The sequence below is a fragment of the Ceratosolen solmsi genome, unplaced genomic scaffold (assembly GCF_000503995.2).
Source record: "Ceratosolen solmsi marchali unplaced genomic scaffold, CerSol_1.0 scaffold26, whole genome shotgun sequence".
Taxonomy (NCBI): domain Eukaryota; kingdom Metazoa; phylum Arthropoda; class Insecta; order Hymenoptera; family Agaonidae; genus Ceratosolen; species Ceratosolen solmsi.
In genome coordinates this window covers 1,139,806-1,158,035 of record NW_011948442.1, presented here as the reverse complement: position 1 = coordinate 1,158,035, position 18,230 = coordinate 1,139,806, and the positions used below count along the sequence as shown (strand labels likewise).

Genomic DNA, 18,230 nt, shown 5'->3' with positions numbered 1-18,230 from the left:
TTTTTAAATTAAATTTTTTTTAATCTATTTCATTTTTGCAATCATATTTTATTTTATTTAAATCATTAATATTTCTACTAAATAAATATGGATATTACTATTCCTATGAACGTTCTATTTTTAGTTTAGCATGTAGATTAAATTGAGAAATTGTCGTCAGTTAAGTTTTTAAATATTTATAGCTTTTTGATGTTTAATATTTAATACATATAGCTTTATCAGCAAATTATTTATGGCGTTTAATTCAAGAACAATTTTATTTAAAAATTTTATTTGCTGTTTTACATTTATTTAAAAAATTTATGAAAAACATATTTTTGTTTCTTATTAAATTAGGGTGCATTAGCATTAATGATTTCGAATTATAAATATGAAATATAAAGTTTTTAAATTTGGCAAATTTTTCTGTTGATTAGTTATGACATATTTTAAATTTAAGTAGACATTACCATATTAATTATCCATTATAATAAAATATTATGATGTCTAAATATTTATATTTAAGATAAATTAAAAATATTAAATAATTTCAATAAAAAAATTGTTAATCTATTAAATGAAATATAGATTTCTATTGCAATGAATAGAATTAATATTTTTGTAAATTATTTCAGAGGGATTTTTATTTAACAAATGAATACAATAAATAAAACTTAATAATTTTTTAATTTTCATTATTTTTAATAGATTCATTCGTATAGTTTTAGTTATACTGATAAATATAAAATATTATAAATTTTATTCTAACATTATGAAAAATTCAAAATTTTAATTATTTTTAAACACAATGTGAACACAGCTAATTATTCTTAAAACTGATTAGAAATTAATATTTCATACAAAATCAATTATTTCAAATTTTCATTTTAATAAAAGTTAGATTTCTAATTCAAATAATTAAGATAATAATTATTTAATTTTTTAAATAGATTATTAAGTTAGTTTAAATCATCTTAATTATATGTTTAATTAAATAAAATAATATATGTATTTATATAAAAAGTAACAATTAAAATTCTTTATAGGTTGTAAATAAGAGACATATTTATAATTTAAATAATGTAAATAACAATTTATTACTTATTTCAATTTTAAGTTTGAATTGTATAAATAAAATGCTGTTTTATAATTTAGAACAAGGAACTAATTATAAATTCAACAATTACTGTGTTTATTTGTTACCACTAGTTATATTTATGTAAATTAGGATATATTTGATTGATGTATAATTATTTAAGTATTGTATTAGAGTATCCATTATATTAGTTTCTAACTAGTAATGGAATATGAATAATTTTGTTCATATTTAATTACCTACTTTTTATTTGTAACTGCAGTAAACTAATATGTAAAATAAATACTAATAAGTTACTTATCAAGTAAGGAAATACATATAAATACTTAACTAAGGAATACCTACCTATAATTCTTATGCCATATTGCGATGATTAGTAGAATTAAAATGAATATACAAATATGTAAATTACTTTTTAACAAATTTCTTTTCAAACCTTAGAACTTCTCAATTTGAATTCTGTTTTGGATATTAACCTTATATATCTTGTACTATATTTATTTTTTCGGATAAAATAGTTATATATATATATATATATATATATATATATATATATATATATATATATTATAAAATATAAAAAATATAAAATATAAAATATATATAAAAGTATATAGTTTTTCGAGAAAGAATATACAATACACATACATTATATGTGTAATCATGGCATTATGCTATAGCTGTACATCAACCCTAAATGTTACTGTAATGTGCTTTACAGATCCATAAATTATAAAAAGATGCATCAAAGAAACATTATATATATATTATACTATTATAAATTTCATTATTAATATATCTGTTAATAAAAGTCTAGGAGAACATAGTTGAATAACTGATAATTATAATTGAAATAAATAGAAACAAAAAATAAGTCTTAATAAAAATAAAACTAAAGCAATAAACGAATATTAAATAAATATGAATCATAATTACTTTTAATAACAAATAAACAAATAAAAATAAAGATAGTTAAATTTAACTTGACGTAAGAATTTTCCAGATATATAGAAGAATCTTATGTTATTGCGGTGAGAAGAAATATATATATAATAAATAGCATAGTATAATCGAAAATTTATAAAAAGCTTAAATAATTAATTAGATATAAAATGCATATGTATTCCTCAGTGTATTTATTTAACAAAAAATAATTGTTAATAAAATAAAAAATAATAACAAAAATTTTCTTCCATGGTAATAAGAAACTTCGAATTCAATGTCTAAAAATATATTTCATATCTTAATTTTGAATTATCGTAAATTTAATATTATTTAAATATTTAATATTATTATTTAAATTTAATATCTACACAAAATATATAAAGGCAAGTATACATTAAAAATAGTTGGAGCATATATCGAAGAATATGATAAATAATAAAGAAATTGTAAGCACTATGAAAGGTTTTAATAATTTTATTAATATTATTAGGTAATATAACAGGAAGAACAATAGTTCCAGAGGAAAAAAAAGGTATAAAATTAAATTAAACATCAAACAAGTTTTTACATGTACTTGTATTTTATTTATTGATAAGTTCGTTTATATTTTGAATAATTGATATATACAACCGTTTCAAATCAATGGTAAAATTATATTTTTTACTATTTTAAGTATATTATTTATGTCAATCATTTAAAGATTAGAATATTATAAAAAATCGATAAGAAGAAAAATCAGTGATTAATGGATTTTACGTGAATAACACCGTAAAGCTGATAATAAGTCGATAGACTTTTTTTCTTATTTATTAAATATATTGGAATAGAGTTTATAATAAGATAAGTATTTCAATTGTTCTTCCTAATTACCATTTTGTACCTTTTAAATATTCGCCTACTTGTTAATATATTGTAATTGACAATTTAGAAAACCTAGCATTAGTTAAAATTGGTAATGCAAATGTTTCAGGTCAAATGTGTTAAAATTTTAGGTGTAGATGATGTAAATAGTTACATGATCCGATGCCATTATTATTTAAGAATTAAAGTATTTATAATTTGATACATTAAATTAATTATTATTTTTCAGATACAAAAAATTGAGTTTATATATATATTAGACGATACATGTTTTTTAGATTAGGAATAATCTAGAAGCTATAGACCATCGTTTTAATATTTCAAGATTTTAGTGATTTTTTAAAACTTATTCTAATTATAAAAAAATATCATGTTTGGACGCTAGCAATAGCAGATCTAATTGTTATATAATAAAAACTTTATTTTTTTAAATTACCTATTTGACAAGATCCATATTTGATACCCTCATAATTTAATAAGATTATTCAGGAAAATTGAAAGTCTAATTAAAAGCAATACGATTGTAATTGTATTTTAAAGAAAAACGAATACTCAATGTAAAATATATTTATACCGTAAAGTAATATATTTTGAATCTTATTATTAATTGTGTAAATAGAAAAAATGTAGGTGGTAATAATAAATATCGAATTTGTAAAATACATTTTGATTTCATTTGTACAAATATCAATAGAATTAATTGAATCAATAAAATATTTAATAGTGTTTTTTTAATATTGCTCCTGTTGAACTTCAATCCATACTAATATTTACAAAATTGTTTTAAACTTTAAAAACATTTATTATTATTTATAATTGTTTTATAGTAAAAAAAGTTTTTGATATTTTGTGTCCTATTTGTAGCTATACATTTTATTGTCGTTACTAAGTGAATATTGTTTTATTTATGATGAGAATAATATTAGATTAAGAAAGTATTTATTAGGAATAATAGACGCAGAGTTGTTCTACAGTGGTTTACTACCATACATTAAATATATGCCATCTATATCTATTGATTTTCTTCATCTATAAGAAGTCAGTTATTCTCAAATCTTATACAATTTTATTTAAGTTTCTTCTATTTTTATTAAATATAGTTTATTCATTTTTTAATTCTTTATAGGATTCTCTAGAAATAGACAATCCATAATTTTATCAATCATATTCAGAATTGTTGGATTAATTGATATTACTTTTAACTAGTAGGATTCACTTATTAATTAATTGATATTAACGGTTTTGTATCTTTGTTTATAAGTAATCAGTTATAATCTCATTTTTTAATAATTGCTGTTTATATTCACTTAAAATAATACGTTAAATTATACTTTAAAATGATTTGAAATAAGTACATAATTAGTATTATACTAATATATAACAATCCAAGTGAACACATTTGCAAACAATCAAGCCTGTTCAATCTTTTAAAAATATTTTAGATATAACTAACTGAATAGAATATTCGCTTTTTTAAAGCAATTACAAATTATTATCAATACAATTAAATATTATCACTAAGGATAATCATTATCATCATTATACTTATATATATATTATTGAATTTTTGAAATCATTAGAAGTAGCAATAAATTTTATTGAATTTTTATAAATGACCAGTAGGTATATATGTATATATCTAAAAATTTTTATTTATTATATCATTATTACAATTCGTATTTATATACGTATATTCTGGAAGACATATTTGCGCATGTGTAGTATATATCTTGATGTCTAAGAATATACGTCAATAGTTCATATTTTATAATAAATTAGTAGTTAAATGTAATGAGAGTGCAATTCAAAACATCCATAATGAAATTTTTCAAAACAAAACAGTATGAATGAGTTTCATGCTTTTTAAAATAAGAACATTTATACATTTTGAAAACAGCATAAGTATTATTATAAAAGTGCAATTTCTGCGATTAGAATATGTGATTACTAATAAATTTACTTCCATATTATTTATAAAATTGAAAAATTTATAAGTTGGCTTGTATAAAGGTATTTATAAGAGCCAATCAACGTAAATCTATAATGAACACTAAACTATATTAATGGCACGTTCTATGAATTGTTTGTTTAATGTATTATTTTAGTAACGTTATAATTGAAACTAGGTTTTTATCTATACAAAACAATTTTATAACTATTTCTTAAATTAAATTTTTTATGTAATTATTTTATGTAATAATATTTTTATATTTGATTTTTATATTTATATGTATTTTTAATTAGTAGTTTAATATTTTTTGGTTCATAACTATTGCATCAACTTATAATTTATGTATTAAATAAGAAAATGTATTAATTATTGAGTATTCAAACCAAGGTATAACTAATAAGATGATTATGACAATTTATAAATAAAATACAACATGCGTATTTTTATAAACCAAAATTAATACTATATGAAACTTCAAGATAGTTATATAATTTAGTAAACTATATGTTTTTTTATGTAGTATGCAAGATAAACGGGATTTAGAAAAATTTATCAAATTTATGGCATTAAAAGCTGCTCAGATTATTATTCAATCACGATCTGGGGATAAAGTTTTTACGAAATGCAAACCAAACTCATCAGATACAGATTCGGTGATATATTCTTTGATGTATTAAATATATTTCTTTCATCACAAATTAATTTTTGTATAACTAAATTTTAGTTTAATTTAGCAATACAAGATGTACCAGAAGCTTTAACAGAAGCAAAACGAGTGCTTTGTAAAGATATAATTAGTTCTTCAATTCCTTTATGTATAGAAATATCACTTAAAACCATAGAAGGTGATACGATGGTACTTGAAACCTGGAGTCTTAGTGTTATTTCAGAACATATTGAACCTATGATTCAATTAGCTTTTACAATATATAACAGAATGGGAATTTTATTAAAATCTTTACTTTCGGTATCAAGAATTACGCCTGCTTATAAATTAAGTCGAAGACAAGGATCGGATTCATATCGCATTTGTTACCGAATTTATATGGGAGAACCTCAACTTCATACTTTAGGTATATGTATTCATAATTTTAATAACGATTTTATTTATGTTTACGAACTTAATAAGATATATAAAATATATCATTAATATTAATATTTTTCTAAATCTGACATAATTCTAATAAAATATTTTAAATACTTTGATTTTACAAATTAATAAAAATTTAATTGAACCTAAATAATTTCTATTTTATATATTTAGTTTTTCTAAAAATTATTGTTTTTATATTTACCTTTAGTTCATTTTTGTAAATCTTTAGTTTTAAAACATTTTTATTAAAATAAAAAGTAAATGTTTAATCTTAGTACTAAATAGTATGAATATATACAACAGCAAAAATATATATATATTATGCATATTAAGTATAGATAAATAATAATTTTAAAGTTCTTACTTTTTTTAGATATATAATTTAATAAACAAAAAATATCATTTTTTTTATATTTTATAATTATATATGCATATGTGTTATTAATATAGTTTAACAATATTTATATAATAAAATATAGAAACATATAAAAAGTACTTTATAATTTACTACTAAGTATTCTATTTTTTCTTAATTTTATTATAATTTTTTTAGGTGATAATTATAAACATATTAGGGTTGGCCAATTGTGTACAGCTGTGGGTATAGTTCACTTGTCAGTTTCTTATAGAACAAAAATGACAATTTCACCAACACAAACTGGTAGAGATACTATAATGTTAAAAAGTGATCATTTTCACTCAGACCTAAGTCCTAAACATACACGATATCAACAAAAGTATGTTCATAATTATTAATGTTCATTTATCAAAAAATAATAAATTAATATCAATTAAATTTTATATATTAGTGAAGAAAGTTCAAAGTCATTATATGATACTGTTAAAATAGGAGCATTTGTTGTTAATAAACAATATACCACAAATGAAGAAAATAGTCATGGACATATTCCATTTAGTTCTCTTTTAATGCTACATCAAACATCATCACCACCTCTGAATTCAGTAAATCAAATAGTAAATGCAACCTCAATTGATTCTATATGTGAAAGAGTAATTGATACATGTAATGGGAACGAACAATTAATACATAACAATATTACATCAAAATGTAACTCACAAAATGGATCTAGACGAAGTAGTTGTTCTACAAGTGTGAACGAGGATTTTATAATGGTAGACTTGGTAATTAAATGAGTATCATTAACATGAATAATTTTTAATATGTTCATTAGAAATAAAAAATTTCAAAATTGCACTATCAATGTAATTACTTTTATAGGTAAACATTTTTTAAATTTTGTTTTATTATACCATAATTAATGTTACATAAAATATCATTTAATTTTGTTTAATTTATTGAAGAATTATATGGATTACTAAATGATTGGTTTTATAAATAAGTTTCTATTTTATTTTTAGAAAACTCCTTTTGCTGCAACAAATACGAATAGTGATTTGGGTACTTTTTATCGCGAATGTCAAAGTGCTCCACAACTTCAAGCTTTTATGGAAGAACAAACACTAGCACAACAAGTGGGTGATCTTACAAAACAATTGGAGGCCTTTGAAACAAATATGCACCTGTATGAAGATTTACTGACTTCACTTTATAAATGTGAAAATAATATTTGAATAATTAACTAGTTTTATTATAAGTATAACTTTTACAACACTACCTCAATTTATTCTAAATATTTAAAAAACTTGAATAATAAAGTTGTTAGAAACCCTAGAATATATTTATATATATATTTTTATTACAACATACAGTTTAGCAAAGATTCTCTAAAACAAATTTCTTGTTAATATTTTATGAATCATTAACTACATGTTAATTCAAGTTTGTTGATGCATTTTTTAAAAATAAATTAAATATTGAATTACTAATCAGAGGTTATGTAATAAATTAAGGTTAAGTATTAAATTTATGATTTTATTTAAACAATGTTAAATTCTTATATCACTAATAGAATATATTTGTCACATATATAAGTTAAATATTCATTTTATTATGGAATATGTTAAAATTTTATAATTTAGAATATTTCTAGAATATTTGTAATCCAAGCTATATCATAGATAATGAAAAAGTATATGTAAGTTATTCAAAGAATTTATTCACTATGATCTATTAGTTACCATTGATTTTAATAATCATGTAACATATATGACGTAATATTTGTTCATATTTATTACATAAATATTATACTGGAAAAATATTTTGCTATGTAAATACCACAAAATTCTTATATTAAATTCAACTGTAAAATTTGTCAAAATATGAATCATTTAAAAATACAAATTTGAATAGAAGAGATTTATAAAATCGAAAGTGAAATTTCCTAAAATAAATAAAATATTTTTATTACTTAATTTTTTAAAAAATTTGTTTTAAAAATACTATTTTCATTAGTTCATTTAACAATACATGATACATAATAGAATTTATTGTAAATATGTTATATATGAGATTAAATGTTCTAAATAAAATATAGATGGATATTTACAAGAAAAGAATGATAAAAAAAAAATTAAAGATTTTTTTTACCCATTTTTGATGTTGAACTAAAATATTTTCTACTTAATACTTTTGTTAAATATATTTATATATATATAGATGATTTTTTAAATGTATACAATTTATCATATTCTGAATATATTGTATATTTTAATTAATTTATTGTTTAATTTTTAATAGCGTACCTTATAATCTGAAATCTATGAATATTAACATTATAATTAATACTAGATATAATTCTTTATCTAAATGTAATTATTTAAAATATATAACTATCTGAAATGTATATAATGGTTTGATAGTTAATAGGAATCATAATTGTTATAATTTTTATGATCTGTACAACTTTATAATGTAATTTCTAAAGAACAACAAGTAAATGACAAAATTAAAAACTACTAATTTATCATAAAAAATGTATTACAGACAAATATGTGCAGCAATTGGATAATTTGATATAGCATAATATTTAAGATGCTGGTATGTCAATGTAAGTAAAAGTCAGAACAGAAATTTAGATAATTTGAGAGAGCACTCAATGGATGCTGGATTGACATTAATTCAAAGCCTGTTTGTTATCTCTGATTTATTCAAATGATTACTTCTTAAAACAACATAAGAACCTTCTCCAAATTGGATGATGTTTTGAAGTTATTTCCTATTAGCAATTCTATCACTGTAATTCCGAAATTCAAATTTACAATAAAAAAAATAGTTCACAGCCTGTCTAATCTAAATCAATACATAAATGACAGGATAAAGTTTTAATGGATAATTACTACTAGTAATTTATATAATAATACTCATTAAATAATTAGACATTTCAAATATATACTTATATTTCTTTTACTGTCCTATAAATAATTATTCCTTTTTATATCTCACTATACTTACATTAAATATGAATGCCTATATGTAACTGCTTTGTAAAAAACGTTTTATAAATATTTATAAAAATGAAGTAGGATGTAGCAATTTTAAATTAGAATAATAGCATCGTATAGATATGAGTGAGAAATATAATACTATGTTCCAGTTAGAATTATAATTTTTTTAAATTTAATGAGATTTTATAGAAGTTAAAATAAATAAAAATAAATTGTAAGACAATAATACGGGTATTGATTGGATTATAAGGAAATAAAAATAATTAAGCAACTTAGTCGATTTATTTTATTTTATATTTAGGAGTTTGCATTATAATATTTTAACTAAGCAATCAATAAATATTGGGTAAAATAAGTTGAATGTTGACCATTCTTTAATAATTAAAGTAGGAGTCGAGAATGTTCATTTTCTTAGACTGGATCGCTCCTTTCGACCATGTATGTAACCAAGCTTCATGTATGTTACTAAACAATTTAGTAATCGTTATTTCTAACCTTTATTTCATTAGTCTAATATTATACTTTCACACTTATCATTAATCATGTATTTGATTTAAGCATTAATTTTTAGAAATATCTTTCATTTAACGCTTAACTAGGTTAAGAAATCAAAGAGTTTTTTACGATACTAACAGTTTACATACAGTCTAATGACAAGTAAATTTTTCGTCGAAGTTAGATTTATATTTGTAAATACTAACTTATGATCTTTTACATAGCACAATGCAATGGTTTTTTTTTATATAGTGGAGTCGATGAATTAAGTATTACTAATGAACTCTTATATTGTATGATTTTGAAATTGTCCCTTGTAGTTCAAGAACTCACCAATAAATAGATCCATAGTCTGTGTTAATTAATTCCATTAATTTTTAATTATTAAATTAATTATAATATTTAAATATATTGAATTGAGTAATTCTATTTAATCACCTTTAACTTCTAAAATTTTTTAAAAATTCATGTAGCAAAATGTTTTTTATGATTAATTGATAAAATTTTTTTAATTGATTATCAGATATATATTACTAATTGAGAACTTATATTAACTACGCTGATAGATAATTGTAAATTGTTACCTTTGATTTGTTTTTTTTTATTTTTAACAATTTACGTAGCAGATTTACAATGACTCAAGAATCTTTTATGGTACATTTATACTGAATCATATAGAGTTAACACAAATGATCTTTACCTCTTTATTGTTTGTGCAAATTGGACGGATTTGAATGTTTGAATACAATTGCTATGCTGGCAATGATTTACAGTAGTTATACATAAATTAGGTGAAATAATATATTAGTCATACAGTAATAAAGCCTTGCATATCTAAGAAAGAAAATAAATTATATTAAAAAATCTTCATATTAAAAAATAGTGTAAAATTCGTATTAGTAAAGAGTGTTATTTATTTTTGTAAAAAATCTTATATAAAAATAAGTCTAGTTTATCTCTTCCTCTCTTATGCAACATGTAAACTTTTTCACGTTCCATCTTTGGTCGGGATTTCCCTGACTCCTGTGTTATAAATTTTGATTTCAATTTTGATTTATATATTTAAGAGTTAATGGGTTTTAATTGCTCTCTATTCTAATTCACCCTGAATTTGTTTCCAGTAATATATAATCTGTAATACGTATTACAATCTCATTTAGTCATCCCCCTTTCGTAGAAGTAAACATCCCACTTCCGCCGTTTAAGCAATTATAGTTTGATATGAGTTAGTCATATGTATTATAGAAATATAAATCAGGAATAATATACCGACGATACAAACACCTATCATAAATACAGAATAGCTATAAGCACTGCCATTTATTGTATTTTTCATATAGTATTTCACTATACTTCAAGAATATATTAATTTAGTCTTTTTTTAGAACCGTTAATTAATTTACTCTATTCTTTAGCAAAAACGCTAACTCAACGAGTCAATTTTGATCAACGAGACCAAATATTATAACTATCAATTAATATTATCTTAATAAATAGTAACTTTTTATGTACCTATATATCACTGTTTTTTTTTAATTATTTGATCTTTTTGGATACTGTCAACAAAAACATCATTTAATCATTTCATTGAACAATTAAATTTTTTTTTGGATTTGATTGAATTATCTTTTTTTTGTTTTTCTAGAATTATTTTATTTTTATTTGAATTAACTTTTATCTTAATAGAAAAGATGATGTAAAATAAGAAAGCTTATTTAAAATATCGCTAAAGCAAATCTTTCTTACATATTGTGTAAAGGGTATAAGATTTTAATATATATTTTAATATATATACCTATATTTTAATTTAAAGTCTCAGAGTCCATTAAAATTTGGAATACATTGCTGTGTAAATCATAATTATTGAAAAATGAAGTTTTTAAAAATATAATTAAATATAAAAAATATTTATTTTATATCATCTATTTTTATAAGAATCGGACAAATGCAATCAAATAATATAATCAAATAATAAAAATATTATTTAATTTTTTATTTAGAATGTTATCGAAGAATATTTGATATTTTAATAGATTAAACAGCAATGAAAATACTTTTTTTCAAATACTACTCTATTATTAATAAAAAAATTTTAGAATACTTAGCAGAATTTGTATTTAAATTGTCCACATTTGGAAAAGCCAATAAGCTTTAACTTGTACTGTATATTTGATAAAAGGCTTCATTCTTTGTTACTGGTTAAGGTAATTTGTAATATATTCAGAATTAAAAGTCTATAAATATTATAGTTCCGTCAGGACATTTTATATGATAAACTACAGAAACATATAATTATTACTACTTCTATTATTGATATGCTTTTCAAATAAGTGCAGTAAGATAATATTAATGAAAAAAGTAATTTATGGTTAAAATATGAACACTTGGCAACAAACACTTCGATTACTAGTTCGCCAAAATAAAACATTCAATTTACTTGATGTAGAAAAAAATGAATTTAAAATAATGAGTTACTTTGTAGAGAATGTTACTATAAGGTAAATTGATTAAATTACGAATAGTAATAGTAAAATAGCAGTAAAGTATAAGTACATTAATTGTTTATTTTTTAATATCTTAGTAAAAATATAAAATTGAATTATCAATAGCAAATGTTTAATATTTTAATTAATCTATGTTCATAGAAAACAAATTCTTGCATGGCTTCATAATGTGGAACAAAATCAAACGTCAAATAAAAAAAATGTACAAAAAAGTGAAGAACTACGAAAACAAGGCAATAAGGAATTTCAAAATAAAAAATATTTTTTAAGTATCAAATATTATACTTTAAGTTTACAATATGCTCCATCAGAAAGTGAAGATTTGCCGTTAGCATTAGCCAATAGATCAGCTGCATTATTTTACATAGAGAAATATGAGGTATAATAAAATGGTTATTTATTTTTTTTATTTAACTTATACTTTTAAAAGATTGTTTTTAAAGATATATTTATATTATTTAAATGATAAATATGGAAGTGAAAATTATTATATTTTTTATTTTATATGGTCATAAAAGTAATAAAAAATATTTAAAATTACTTTATATATTATTTTCTTTTCTTAAATGTTTACTTTAATCTATGATTTTTCAATTGATTGATTCAATTATTTAATTATAAAATTATCAGAAGTAAATAAAAATTATTCTTTAAAGAATATTAAAACTTTATAAATTACAAGGATGTTTTTATTGTAAAATTCTTATTACCAATTAAATATTATTCAGTTAAGCTTTTTTTTATTTCCATTAGTATTTTTATAAGTTTTCCATTTAATGATTTAATTTTTTGTATATTATTTTGTGTTATAATCATAATTTTAGTTTTCACTTTTTTGTTTTATATTTCTACTTTATGTTATAATATATATTATTTGTTTTATAATTTATTGTAGGAACCTATCATTTTTCAATATTTTATGTTTTATATATATATATAAGACTTTTTGTTTTAAATTAAAAATATTAATTCTTTATACTGGGTTTTTCAAATATTTTATTTGTACATACAATTTTTGCAGATGCAAATATTTAGTATTAATCATTTTTAAAAATTGGTATTTTCTATTTTTATTTTATTTTATATATTATATACTTTTCAAACTTGTTTGAAATTTAAAATTTTCTTTAAATTATTTGGAAATTATACATTCTTTCAACAATTTAATGTTTTCGTTTCCTACTTTGTTTTTATGTATGTTGTGTACTTTAAATACTTTTTTATAATAATATTTCCTATATTGTTAAATATAACTATTGTTATTTATATGATTTTTTACTTATCTATTTTATCACATATATTCATTAATTTTTCATATTTATATTTTATTTAATATACAACTTTACTGCTTTAATAGGCTTGTATTAAAGATATTAAATTAGCCTTACAATATAATTATCCTAAAAATATATTGTATAAATTGCATTTACGTGCTGCACATTGTTATTTAAAATTACATAAAAGAAGTCTCATGGAGGAAGCTCTTCATAAAGTTTATGAATGCCTTGAAAATAATAGTATTCTATTGGCTCCGAAAAAAGGTGAGTAAATATAATATTCTATAAAAAAATTTCACTAGATTACTGGTTACTATATATTTAATTCATAAAGTATTAACAAATTTCCAGATGATATAGAAAGGCAAATTGAAAATTTACTCTCTGAAGCTGTCAATATAATAGATAATGTTGATATAGATAATATAGATTCTATGTTACCAAACCTTACATTTGGTGAAAATCCAAATTTTCCATATGCTTCAATTGCATTAGACTTGAAATTTTCAGTAGAGAAAGGTCGCTATGTTGTTGCTAATCAAAACATAAAGAAAGGTCAAATTTTATTCGTTGAGAAACCTTTTGCTTTTGTTTTATTGGACAACGAAAATAGTGATGTGGTTTGTGCAAATTGTTGTAAATCCAGAGGTGACATTCCAGTTCCGTAAGTAACTCTAATAACGAAACAACTTTATTATATAATATATGTAAAAATAATTATCAAATTAGTTGCAAATTTTGTGCATGCACAATGTATTGCACAGAAAAATGTCAAAAACTAGCTTGGACATCATATCATCAATGGGAATGCTTTGGTAATCAAATTGGTATCTGGGATCAAATAGGGATTGCTCATTTAACAATAAGAACTTTTTTAAATTGCTGTTATACAGATAATAAAAAAAAATTTAATGAAATTCAACAACTAATTACAAATATTGACAAAATATCTACACAAGATATGTTTATATATGGAGTTGTAAGTTTGATAATAATTACAATTAATCTGAATCATTTATTAGAAAATTTCTATTTTTATTTTTTAGTCTGCTTTAATGATGGCATTATATTTGAATACATTTACGAATTTTTTTAAAATAATTAATATTTATGAAAGACTTTTTATGAAGTTTAATAATCAAAAATTGAATATGTATATATTGTCTGAATTTACACCTGAAGAATGGACTGAAGAACATAATATGCTCTATGTTAGTGGAATACTTTTAAGAAATATGTTACAGCTTATTTGTAATGGGCATGCAATTACAAGATTAAATTTAACTACGTCAGAATCACACAATATTGCTACTGAATATCAATGCAGAGTGGCAACTGCCATATATCCTTCTGCTAGTATGATGAATCATTCTTGTGATCCAAATATCATCAATAGGTAATTATAAATTTATGATTAATTAAGAATTCTTTAAATGATGATTCTACATTGGAATATCTTAATATTATAGTTTTAAAGATCAATATCTTATTGTTAAAGCAGCAAAAGACATATTAATTAATGATGAAATTTTTAATTGCTATGGTATGAAATATTGTTTTTTTAAGAATTAGTTTGAGATTATGTGATAGTAATATAAAATTTTTTAAGGACCACATTACAGACGAATGAGTAAGAATGACAGACAAACAGCATTAAAGAATCAATATTGTTTCACATGCAATTGTGAAGCTTGTTCTCAGCTAGCTTTACAAAACTTTTCTGTAAATATTTTTGTCAACATTTTTACACAATTGTAGTGATTACATCTTTTTTATTATTGATTATATTTGATTTTAAGGATAAATTTCAAAAATTGAATTGTGAGGCATGTGGTGGTCCTGTTGAAATTATTAATGATTCAACCATTTATTGTGTTGATTGTGAAACTACATTTGATTTAACTAAAAATAAATTACACGAATTAGAACAAGCTAATAAGCTCTATGAATTATCTAGATTTTTTATGCAATCAGAAAATAATGAAGAAGCTTTAGAAAAAGCAAAGCAATGTCTTGAAATTAGAAAAAATATTTTAAATAACCATCATGAAGCTGTTGCATTCACTTATGATTTAATTGGAAAAATATTAGCAATTATGGGTAAGCGATATTTTATTGCAAAATTAACATTTTTAAAAGAATTGTATTTATTCTAAAGAATATTATATGTTTATAATAAGAATAAAAGTATTTACTTTATGCAACCACATAATTATATATTATTTAATTATTGTTATTATCATTGTTTAAAAAAATATATATATTTTTTTTAATGCTGAAGTTTGTTATGTTGTTGATAACAAATGTAAAGAATTTAAACATCTAATTATCAAGAAAATTTATCAAGTAAATATTTTCTAAATTATCAGTGATTAATCTTGTCTTAAATAGATTTAAAATAAAAAAAGTTGCATTATTTTTTATAATGCTAGACTGATACTTATGAGAATATTAAAAACTAAATAAATCATTTTTAATATTTTCAATTTTTATACTGAAATTACGTAGTTCCTTTATGAAGTAATTTTTTTTTTTTACTCTTTCAAAACAATCTACATTTGGGAATAGTATTCATGACAATTGACAATATTTAATAATTGCATTAAATTATTCGATTTACTTTTAATATTAACTATAAATAAGGAATGTGTAAGCTGAAAATAGAAATTTTTGTTTAAACCTAATTGTTTAATTGGATTGTAAAATCGTGTACAGAAACGTTTTTGCATACGGTTTGTTTTACCCATGGTATTTTACGGAATATGAAGGATGCAATTAACATTTTTTTTTAAGAAAATGAGAAATAGAAAAAGTATAGTTTTGTAAGGCTTTGCTGAAATAAAATTATATCATAAATTGAATTTATTTTTAAAGAATATATAATTAGGTTTTATAGAAGAATTATTTTTAAAAACTATGTTGTGGTAATATATAACTTGAAAATATAAAATGACAACTGTATAAAATTAAGTAATTTTTTAAAAGGTGGAATTCAAAGAAACAAAAAATTTTATTGTTTAAATTAATTTTTTAATTAAATAATTTGGTACGAGATTTGAATATCTCATTGGAGCGATGTAAAAAGGTAGGGTAGAGATTAACAACTAGAATCTAAATGTATATTAAACCGAGATAGCGTGAAAAATTAGCTTCATATAAAAATCATCAAATTCACAACTAATATATAACATAGGTCTAATTTTTAAAAGATATCAAAATATTCAAGAACAAGAGAAAAAAGATTTTACAATAGAAAATAAGACAAGCTTACGTATAAAAAATATGTTTATGAAGAGGGTTGTTGTGTACAATTATTTGAAAATATTTTTATAAGTTTGTTAAAATATTACGCAGCTCGAATTGGGACAAATGCAGCAGGATTATAAAAAAGCAATGAATTCATACATTATAAAACGATACGACTTCGTGAAATTTATGAATTATGCACTTAATTCATATATTTAAGTCTTTATACTTTAATCTATCTCAAGTATTAATATTTTTTTGCTTAATTGTTTGTAATAATTTTATATAATAATATACCACTCCATATGATATATATTAAATTTTGTTCGAACGACTTATGGTAAAATATTTGTTTATATTTTCCTATCGAGAGTATTATATTTTTGAATGTTGTGTGCATGAATTATTCTTCTCTACCAGAGAATCATGCATTATTTTCTCTTTAGATAAAGTAAGTTAAATTTTATTATCAAATATTATATAAAGGAATATTTAAATAAAATAATATAATTCGTACATTATATAAAATAAGGATATTAATTATTCATTAAATTTATTGTATAACTTTTGTAGTTTGTATCATGTGTTTCAATTTAATTATATTAATAATAAGTTTATTTTTACATTTTATATTCTAAAAATTATAAAACATAAATTTATCAGAAAATATTCATTTAAATTAAATTAAAAAATAAATTTAATATTGAATATTCAACATATGAATACATAGGATCATATTAGCCATAAAATAATCAAATTTGTTGAATTTGTAATAGGTCGATGGTTGGATTCCGTATCATATTTAGAACATAGTATAGCTGCGATAGAAGAGAGATTTGGTTCTGACAGTATAGAATTAGCTAATGAACTTAACAAAATTACGGACATATGCCTTCAATACTTAAGAGAAGAAACAAATCCAAATACTAAACAATACAAGTAAGGTCTTAAGCTACTTTTAGAAAATATTCAAAATGATGAATTTATATTACAGTAATATTAACCTATTAATATAATTTTAATATTATAGAAATATTTTAAAAAAAACTCGACGCTATTTACATCACGCTGAAGAGATCCTTAATTTAAATTACGGTCTTTGGAATGAAGCATGTCGTGAAATAATAGAAAAACAAAACGATTTAGTACCATTACTTTCAAATTTAAACTTATAAATAATTTTACAGTTGTCTGATGTTTTAAATAAACATTTTAAATATTATTATTTATGATTTTTTAAAATTGATTTATTTTCTATTATTTAATGTATCGAAGAATATAATTTATATCAATGTTGTTAAATCTGCGAATATCAATAAATTATATATGAAATATGAATATCATGTAACATCCGAGATCATTCGTAATTTTACTTTCTGAAGTTTGTATAGTATATAATATATAATTAATTAGATTT

General features: G+C 20.8%; 2 protein-coding genes and 1 long non-coding RNA gene across 7 annotated transcripts; 2 read left to right on the top strand and 1 right to left on the bottom strand.

Annotated features, from left to right (window-relative positions):
• The first annotated feature begins 4,871 nt into the window (after positions 1-4,871).
• Positions 4,872-7,560, top strand: Atg13 (Autophagy-related 13). 4 transcript variants are annotated; one of them, XM_011504036.1, is made up of 6 exons: positions 4,872-4,891; positions 5,353-5,485; positions 5,557-5,905; positions 6,479-6,662; positions 6,735-7,068; positions 7,306-7,560. In XM_011504036.1, exons 2-6 carry the CDS (start codon positions 5,354-5,356, stop codon positions 7,516-7,518), a joined length of 1,212 nt encoding a protein of 403 aa, XP_011502338.1. In that variant the 5' UTR covers positions 4,872-4,891; position 5,353; the 3' UTR covers positions 7,519-7,560. The 4 variants fall into 4 exon arrangements, with proteins under 4 accessions (XP_011502338.1, XP_011502339.1, XP_011502337.1 ...); XM_011504037.1 differs by lacking the exon at positions 4,872-4,891 and adding an exon at positions 5,185-5,219 and having other exon boundaries at positions 6,735-7,059; XM_011504035.1 differs by lacking the exon at positions 4,872-4,891 and adding an exon at positions 5,185-5,219.
• A 2,066-nt stretch (positions 7,561-9,626) lies between these two features.
• LOC105365788 (uncharacterized) lies at positions 9,627-11,147 on the bottom strand. Of its 2 annotated transcripts, none has more exons than XR_912981.1 (3): positions 10,891-11,147; positions 10,487-10,809; positions 9,627-9,756 (listed from the first exon to the last, which is right to left on the bottom strand). It is a non-coding gene; the product is annotated as an uncharacterized LOC105365788 (long non-coding RNA). The 2 variants fall into 2 exon arrangements; XR_912980.1 differs by lacking the exon at positions 9,627-9,756 and adding an exon at positions 9,913-10,138.
• A 900-nt stretch (positions 11,148-12,047) lies between these two features.
• LOC105365787 (SET and MYND domain-containing protein 4) lies at positions 12,048-17,991 on the top strand. Its single transcript, XM_011504033.1, has 11 exons — positions 12,048-12,284; positions 12,432-12,669; positions 13,648-13,831; positions 13,919-14,231; positions 14,297-14,546; positions 14,614-14,963; positions 15,037-15,110; positions 15,177-15,289; positions 15,367-15,667; positions 17,590-17,752; positions 17,844-17,991. The coding sequence occupies exons 1-11, from the start codon at positions 12,163-12,165 to the stop codon at positions 17,986-17,988; spliced, it is 2,253 nt and encodes a 750-aa protein (XP_011502335.1). The 5' UTR covers positions 12,048-12,162; the 3' UTR covers positions 17,989-17,991.
• Positions 17,992-18,230: the final 239 nt, after the last annotated feature.

Excerpts from the sequence above, each read along its gene's own strand:
- Atg13 (XM_011504036.1), top strand. The coding sequence starts at position 5,354 with ATGCAAGATAAACGGGATTTAGAAAAATTTATCAAATTTATGGCATTA. Across the intron at positions 6,663-6,734 it reads CATACACGATATCAACAAAA|TGAAGAAAGTTCAAAGTCAT; the intron begins GTATGTTCATAA and ends TTTATATATTAG. Across the intron at positions 7,069-7,305 it reads ATTTTATAATGGTAGACTTG|AAAACTCCTTTTGCTGCAAC; the intron begins GTAATTAAATGA and ends TTTTATTTTTAG.
- LOC105365787 (XM_011504033.1), top strand. The coding sequence starts at position 12,163 with ATGAACACTTGGCAACAAACACTTCGATTACTAGTTCGCCAAAATAAA. Across the intron at positions 12,670-13,647 it reads TTTACATAGAGAAATATGAG|GCTTGTATTAAAGATATTAA; the intron begins GTATAATAAAAT and ends CTGCTTTAATAG. Across the intron at positions 15,111-15,176 it reads TGAAATTTTTAATTGCTATG|GACCACATTACAGACGAATG; the intron begins GTATGAAATATT and ends AAATTTTTTAAG.